Here is an 8846-nt window from a genome sequence, read left to right as displayed (position 1 = left end):
AAAACCAGTACTCTTTGTATTGAAAAAGGAACTTGAACAATATATAAGGACAGTTTCCAAATCCACAAACACTAAGGCTTTAAAAACTTTCAACATCTGCAAAGAATTTAATTTGTTTATATAAAACGCATTCTCGCACGTTTTTTTTTTTATTTTATTTTTTCTCCTCTTTTGTTTTTTTCTTTCCTTTTCATTTTATTAACTTTCCTGTCTCTTTTTTTTATTGTATTTGTATTTGTGTTACGACTCTTGAAGTTGTCAATAATTCAATAAAGAAAAAAAAAAAAAAACGTAGCCCATTGTAAGTGCAGTCGGATTCTCTGAACGCAGCAGTTGTCTATTCATAAGTCCTTCTGAATTCTCCTACACATCTATCCTTGACCTAATGACGTTTCTCATCGAGATTAAGGAAAAATAGTTAGTAAAAGACCATAGGAGACTTTTCAACCGCAGCCACACATTCATTCATTCATTTTCTTAACTGCTTATCCTGTTCAGGGTCGCGGGTGGCTGGAGCCTATCCCAGCTGTCATTGGGCGAGAGGCGGGGTACACCCTGGACTGGTTGCCAGTCAATCGCAGGGCTGACACATAGAGACAGACAACCATTCACTCACTCACACCTACGGACAATTTAGAGTGACCAATTGACCTGGTGAGCATGTTTGGACTGTGGGAGGAAGCGTGGGTACCCGGAGAGAACCCATACACGCACGGGAAGAACATGCAAACTCCACACAGAAAGACCCACCAGCAAAGGTGGGGATTTGAGCTGGTGACCTTCTTGCTATGAGGCTGCAGCGCTAACAGTTGCGCCACCGTGCAGCCAACTGAAATCTTGTCTTTGTCAAAAGGTTTCTAAAAACATATTCAGTTGACAACAAAAAAGAAAGGAACAGTATGCCTCTCTCTGGTGGTCGGCTGAGTCTTTGGAAGCTGCTCAGTAAAGCCTCTATTAAGAAAACACACATCAATACAGGAATTCATATTTGTTAGAGGTAAAAAAGGGGATGAAGGTAAGAAAAAAGTTATCCTCTGATCTTACCTTTGCCGACTTTCTTTTTCCTTTGAAAAAAAAGTAATTATCAGTCCCTGAGATCAACACAAACCAGAATTAAAAGACGGAGATGAATGAAATGAACTACACAAACACTAACTCGTTCATTAAAGTCCCAATGTCAAGGCTGTAAAGCCATTAAATTTCTGTATGTTATATTTTAGACATGGTTGAATCCAGGGTGGAGCTGTAAAGACAGTTTACAGCTGTTTTTAGAACTGTTGATTAATGGGCTGCCAGAAGCACAGAGTACTTTTTATGAGCTTTATAAAAAAAAGCCCCAACACTGCCAAACAGATCTCAAATATCAGTACACCAAACAAAAACATCACAGTGTGCACATACATAACCATAACACAAATATCAACATTGAATACCATGCACACACACACACACACACACACACACACACACACACACACACACACACAGACACACACACACACACACACACACACACACACACACACACACACAAAAGAAAAGTATTTCCTTTTTCAGGGGATTAAAATCAAAGCGTCTCACTGATGTGATCATAGCTACCCAGGTTTAGGAGGGAAAATCAAATATTTACAACATTTTGTTTTACAAAGATGTAAAAGAAAGACTTTTATTCCATGTATTCTTTTAGTAGAAGTAGTAGTAGAAGAAGAAGTAGTAATGATCTCAGAATGTTGCATTTTGATTCTTTAAGTTATGTCTCAGAGTGCTATCATTCAGCTTCAACATGCAGAGATGAACTGAATCATGAAGAACCATCCTCCGTCCAGTTAATCTGCTGTCTTTGGAAGCTGATCAGCACGGCTGACTCTGCTGCAAAACACACACACACACACACACACACACACACACACACACACACACACACACACACACACACACAAACACACAATTACACAGCCATTAATATCTGTTCGACTTAAATCAGGAGGAAGTGAACATTGCATTGATCCTACCCGTGCTGATCTTTTCCTCCCTGTGAAAAAAGAAACAAAAATTGAGATCAAAACTTTCCATCTACCACATGATCACAGTTATATTTCATGAGTCTGATCAATAAATGTGATCATTTAAATGAATGTGGGTGCAGTGGTTTCTGCTAGTTCCAAACAAGCTGAATGCTGCTTAGAAAAGTGACCAGTTCTTGAACACAGCACCTAGATCACTTTTCTGCAATTATCTTTTGAACAGTAAGGGAATTTCTTCACTCACATGAGCACAGGTGAGGCATCAGCTTGTACAGGATGACCAGCAAGAAGAAGTCAACAGCAAGAAACACCACCCAGAAGTTTGGAGCTGAGAATGGACACCATACAGTCTTTTGCTGCTCTCATGTGGTAGCTGTTAGTATTATACTTTTATTAATTAAATTAAATTAAATTGTATCTCACCTGTTACTTTCAGGATGAAGCTCACATTTATCGGCTGTCCCAGGGACTGATGGGACACACTGCATGTAAACTGTCTCCCTGAGTCCCTGGAGAAGGCCTTCAGGAAGAAGAAGGCTGACAATGTGTGGGTGTTGTCTCTATTGGTTTTGTGGCTGGAGCGCACAAAGTTGTGAGGAAGTTTAGAACGAGGTACGCCAACCCTCTGATCTGACAGGTCCTCACTGTACCAAACCACCTCCACATCCAGAGGGTAGTAACTTTCTGCTGTACAAATCACCTTCACCTCCTCATCCTCCTGCAGAGAGAGAGTGGCTCCAACATTTAGAGAGACCTGAGGAGGCTCTGAGGAAGAGAGAGAGAGAGGAATATTATTTAACTTTTCTCATAAAAACTCAGGGGTGGTCAGACATGGTCAAATAGAGGTCGGGGTCGGAAATCAGAGTTATCAACAAATTTGTTATCTAATTTGCACAAACAAACGACAACAGATGAACTGCCCTCTGACAAAAGATGTATGAGTTATTCTAAACAGTCAGACCATTAACAGGCAGAGTGAGTGTGTCAGAGAATTAAAGGTGGACTCTCCTCACTGAGTCTTCCTCACCTTCTATTTGCAGACTAACTTCCATGCTGGTGGACACTGGATTCACAGACACAGAGCAGACGTACTTCCCTTCACTGCTCATATCAATAAGGGGCACAGTGAAGGAAGCGTCCCCTTTGATGAGGGTCCTAAGCTCAACCCCACTCCCCTGTGCCTGTCCTGTGTGGCTGTTGTAAGTGAAGAGTGGGACTTTCTGTCCACGGTAATACCTGTACCACTCCACTGTCACTTGTGGAGCTTTGTGGTCAACAGCAAACTGACAGTGGAGCCTTTGTTTGGACCCCAGGCCTGCTTTCACTGATGGAGACAGTGTCTTTACTACCATGGCCACTGTGGAAACATTTAGGACAGAGAAACATCCCAGTTTGAGGATTTAAGGGATTTCAGAGCAGATTTTAGATGTTAAAATGCCCTACTGTTCCCACCTTGCTTATTTTAAACAGAATATGAAAAACCTGGGATGAAACATTAACCAGAAACGCACTCTCTGTTGGTGTTACCTGTTGTTATTAGTATCTCTTTATCCTCAATAGTTGGCCAGCTGTTGTAGTCGTGTCTTCCAGAGGGTGGCTGATCAGATGGCTGTTTGAGGAAACCTGTGACTGTGAACAGGTTCTTAATATGTTTGAGGGTACAGGTGTACCAGTGGCTGTACTCCTGCTCACTTTTTACCGGCCACCGGACATGGACTCCTTCTGTACTGAACCTTCTGATCTCACACTCCATCTGCCCTGCTTCCACCTTCTCCACATAACGCCGCAGGTCCAGCTTTGATCCTTTAAGACAAGAAGGAGAGAGTCAGAGTAATCCACCAGGCCTGGTTCACCTTCAGGCTGTAGGTCTCACCTGTGACCAGGAAAGTGATGCCTTCGGGGTTGAGAGGAGCGTCACCTTTCTGACCAAACTGCACCAGAGCCTCTCTGTGGATCAGCTTTGTCTCAGTGTGGTTTTCATTATTCAAAAACACACGTTCATCAATGAAGTGACAGGGCAGCTGTGACACCTGGGAGAGCACACCTGAGAGAGGCACAAAGTCAGCCAGCATGAAGTCTGATTCTGGCGCTGAATTCTGTTATTTTACAGTAATCAATTTAAGTTTGATGTTCCAGTACAGTTCATTAGGCTATGTATCTTATGTTATATCTAAACTTAGTGTAGTGCTGAATACTACAGTAGCTACAGTATGTACCATGCTAAAATATTACAAGTAACAATACAGTTTAGTTCAAAGTATAATAAATGAGCATTGTGCAGTTCTGTCCTGTCCTTATTACATTAATCTGTTTAAAAATATTAAAGTGAAGGAGCACGGCTCCATAAGTAGACTTAACAGCAGTGTATGATGGTAAAGTGTAGTAAGACATTTTCACTCCTGTCTTAAGAAACTTAAACAAAACAGCAAATACATCCCGATATTTTATTAAGCCCAAACGATGACTTACTTGACAGCAGGTGCATATAAATCAGTATTTTTAAAAACTGATCCATAATAGTTTAATGTTCACGCCTGATCGGAAGCAGCTGACATTGAGCTGCTCTGCGTTGGAATACTTTCACTTTCATCTATGTTACAAACTTTCACCACCCGTCAAACTATATATCTATACATCATCTAAGAATCATTGAAAAATACACGCACACTTTATGATTCACTTGGAGTCCATCGGCAATCCATGCCTTCTGTTTATGAGATCAAATATAATCACCGAGGCTTTACTATGTACGGAATAAACTCCGTTAACCTAACGATAAGTAGAGCAAAGACAAAGAAAAAAAAATCATGGTCATGTTCTCAAAGGAGCATTTAGCCGAACTTTATCACGGAGTGAAAAAAAAAAAACCCGAATCAAACCAGTATTTCCGTGTTTATAACATGTTGCGAAGTGCAGTACTGGTTAGAGCCAGGAGTGGCTCTGTGAAGATGTGAATATAGGTGACAGCTTCCGGTCTCTTGTTCACAGACTTGATTAAAAAACGAAACAGTCAGACCTATATTCTATATAAAAAGCCATCAGAAACCAGAGATTTTTTTACGGGGTATCCTGGTCTTGGATATTTCAAAGATGAGTGACATTGTTGACTTTAATGTCTTTTTAGTTCTTGTGTAACATCAATTTTTTTTCAAAAAGTAACGCAGGTGCTGTTATGGCTGTTTTCAGCCACTAACTTCCAACTGCTCTAAAAACCCATCCAATCAGTATTTTTTTCTACTTTTTTCACTAAAATCTCTTAATTCACTTCTGCCCTTGTCAAAATTACCAAGCATTGATAATAAGCGATTCATTGGAGGAGGGAAGAGGATTCAAAGCCAATGTGAACCACTCACAAATGGCTCTAAATACCTGCTTACATATGACAGTGACTACATAAAATCGCAATACACCTCTAGTTTACCAAAAAGAGCAGAACTCTTTTTAGACTACAAGGCACCCTTCTTCATCTGACCTATGACCTTCAACCTGGACTGTCTAAAACACTTGTGGTCAACCTATGACCTATTGGGAAATCTCCTGAGGCCTTCACCTGAAACATTAAAAACTATACCTTTACACATAGATGTACAGCAGTTCATTATAAATTTTCATTTGTAAACATAGGATTCAGAGATGGAAAACCTCATACAAAAGGGACCAGCTGCCCATACAATAACAGTAGACAAGAAATATGTGAATTTGTATTTAATAACAAATATCACAAGGGCAATTATAAACAAAGTCATGTAACATTATGTAACAAAACTGACAGTCCCTCAATTGAGTCCTGGATATTCTTATGAATTGGCTCATACTGCCATCTACTGGGCAAAAGGGGGAAAATGTTCTGTTCAAGCCACCTCCCCTGGCTCTTCTCAACGGAGAGAACACTAGCTGTGTCCCAATTCAGGGGCTGCAGCCTACGGAGGCTGTAGCCTTTGGAGGACCCGGCCTTTGTAGCCTGTGTAGACCGCAAAGGCCGAACTGAATTGAGACGGTCTGGTCTACGAAGCATTTCCTGTTTGTCACCCGAGACATCACACAGTGCCGCCCAGGCTTACATTACTTTTAAACACATGTAAACCAAAACCTCACATTTAAACAGGATGATTTTTACTATCTTTTCATTACTTTGTGTTATTATTATTTTTATTATTATTATTATTATTATTATTATTATTATTATTGTTATTATTATAATTATTATCCCTACTGATATAGTAAAGAACCAACATTTACATGAGAGTAAGGCAACAACGTACATTTTCAACATTTGATCAAGTGCTGGGGGGATGATAAATAAAAAAGTATAAAATACAAGCTGCTGAAATGATTTAATGTCTTTTTTGAATTCCCTGTAAAAAAAATAAATTAAAAAAAACACCAAGTACGTTTTTTTCCCAAGAGAATTTATTTTTATGAACAAATTTTTATATAATAATGAGAAGATTTCTAAAAAATCTATTTTTCGTCAGTATATTACTTGAAAAGAGCCCAAGCAACACATTTTCACACAGAAAAAGAAAATATTCTTTCACGCTTTAGAAACACAATCACATAGTTGTTGCCAGAAATCCTTCATATCTGGATAAAACAGGACTCCTTTTGGGCTGTTTCCCAAAGCCAAAGTACCTTGCCTTTGCCTTGGTCTGATGGGGGCGTGGGGTGGGCGTGGGCAGGCATCCACATCATAAGTTGCTGCCCCAGTGCTGTTCCAATGTTCATGTCCTCCGGAGGCATATGTCCTCCGTTTGGTTAGCATGTGGCTAATTGACCAAGGATACACAGGTGTATCCTTCACTGCCTTGCCATGGCTTTAAATACCCGACATGCAACGCGTGAATCTACAAAAAAGGAAAAAATGGAAGGAAAAGACGCACCAGCAGAGGCGCGTGTTAAATTTCAATTTAAATGTAAGTAACAAAATACACCTCTGAAAATAACAACTATACCATGTCCACCACTTAACTCCTTTGTGTGTCACTCATGTAACTATAATTACTGAGAAGCTGCACCTGCAGAGAGTCAATGATGTAACAATAAAAAAGCAAAAAGCGTAGAAAAGTGGCAAGCTATGACAATATTTGTAGCCATCTGAGCTCCTCCCAAAATATGCCTTTGTAGGCTGTTCCATTAGCATCTCCTTTTGAGCAGAGGCAGGACACTTGCCTTGGATTGGAGGGAAGTGGCTTAGGAGGCACTGCCTTCAAAGGCAAGGCAAGGCAAAGTGCCTGGGCTTTGGGAATCAGCCAGGGTGGATGAGCATCTGTTCTACACCAAAGCTCTTTCCGGACGATCGAGCTTCTCACCCTGTCTCTGTGAATAAGCCCAGCCATCCTGCAGAGGAAGTTTATTTCAGCTGCTTGTACCCGCGATCTTGTCAGGTAGCTAGTTCCTTGTTTTCAGTCCCAGGGTACGTTAATGTCACCCAGCAGCACACACCATGCGGCTGGCATGTCACAAAGTTAAAATGAGACACGTATTTCATAATCAAAGCAATATCGTCAACACATTTCACGAAGGTGTACTGACTCGTAGCCAAGCATTAACTATCTCGTTTCCACGCATTAAATGTCTCTTATTGTCTCTAATGGATATTATAATAATAATAATAATAATGATAATAATAATAATAATTATTATTATTATTATTATTATTATTATTATTATTATTACTAAGATTGTCATAGCAGAGTACATAATAAACACTGTACAAAAATAAAAGCGTCATTTAACGTAATATATCTTTTATTACCCATTTATCAGGAAGACTTTTATTTTGGTAGGGAGTCCAGTTTACCTATGATCGCGCTTTTCTGTTTCTTCGTTTTTAGACCTGAAACGAAAAAAAAAAACGAAAAAAGAAAGTTAAAAAAAAAAAAAAAAAATTCGCCTGTAATTTGATTGTGTTGTTTTCCTTTTTTTTCAATTCAAAACGAAAAAAAAAAACGTTTTTTTGTTTTTGTTAGAAAACGAAAAAAAGAAAAAAAAAGGCTCAATTTTCGCTTTTTCTGTTCATTGGTATTGACAGGAAAACAAATTATACTAAAGTCCCCTGACCCCTGACCCTACATGACCAAGGTACGTTTTATCAGTCTGTTTATGGGTATAGTCAGTGATGGGCAAGCTACTTGGAAAATGTAGCAAGTTAAGCTACAAGTTCATTTTGATAAACTATAGCTTCACAACAGCAAAAGCTAACCCAGAGAAATGTAGCAAGTTAAGCTACAAGCTACAGTGCAGAAGTAGCTGGCTACAGTCCCACTACTTTTTTTTTTTTTTTTACAACCAAACAAATAGGCAGTTAAAAAATATACAGTTTGATTGTTTATCAAATGATCAGCTTGTCATCAAGCTCTGCTCAGTCTGATAATGTGCCATTCATTTGAATCAGGTGTGCTGGAGTGGGGTAACATCCAAAACATGCAGGGCAGGGGTCCTCCAGGACCAGGGTTGGGTAACACTGATCTTGAGGAATGTAATCATCTCTACATATTTCAGGCAAAAGTAATAATTTAGACTTAGATGTCTTTCCTTTGTTCTAGGGATTTGGTTCTCATGCAAATAATATTCATACATAATAGAAATTAAATACATACACAGTTTGCATTTTCTTTCCCTGACCATCCCCACAATGTTGTTCATTTTTTTGCACATGATTCTGTTGAATACACAAAATCTCTCACTTTTTTTGTTTTTAATTCTGAAGACTATACATTTAAAAGGCAGTAAATTATACTTTCCCAGAGTCCTTTCTAAGGTGTGGGGCAATCGCAGTTTTATAAGAATTTGATTTAAGAGTAAACATAATAGCAGGATAGA

General features: G+C 39.2%; 1 protein-coding gene across 2 annotated transcripts; it reads right to left on the bottom strand.

Moving 5' to 3' along the window:
* Positions 1–1375: 1375 nt before the first annotated feature.
* LOC141798111 (tapasin-related protein-like) lies at positions 1376–4953 on the bottom strand. 2 transcript variants are annotated; one of them, XM_074679901.1, is made up of 8 exons: positions 4494–4953; positions 3898–4068; positions 3552–3827; positions 3052–3381; positions 2448–2789; positions 2269–2352; positions 2013–2032; positions 1376–1869 (listed from the first exon to the last, which is right to left on the bottom strand). In XM_074679901.1, the coding sequence occupies exons 1-8, from the start codon at positions 4537–4539 to the stop codon at positions 1852–1854; spliced, it is 1287 nt and encodes a 428-aa protein (XP_074536002.1). In that variant the 5' UTR covers positions 4540–4953; the 3' UTR covers positions 1376–1851. The 2 variants fall into 2 exon arrangements, with proteins under 2 accessions (XP_074536002.1, XP_074536003.1); XM_074679902.1 differs by having other exon boundaries at positions 1376–1866.
* Positions 4954–8846: the final 3893 nt, after the last annotated feature.

The sequence above is a fragment of the Halichoeres trimaculatus genome, unplaced genomic scaffold, assembly GCF_033239565.1.
Source record: "Halichoeres trimaculatus isolate MK-OKI-2021-1 unplaced genomic scaffold, fHalTri1.1 fHalTri1_scaffold_9, whole genome shotgun sequence".
Classification (NCBI taxonomy): domain Eukaryota; kingdom Metazoa; phylum Chordata; class Actinopteri; order Labriformes; family Labridae; genus Halichoeres; species Halichoeres trimaculatus.
The sequence above is the reverse complement of the archived record's forward strand: the minus strand, read 5'-3'. Positions and strand labels throughout refer to the sequence as shown.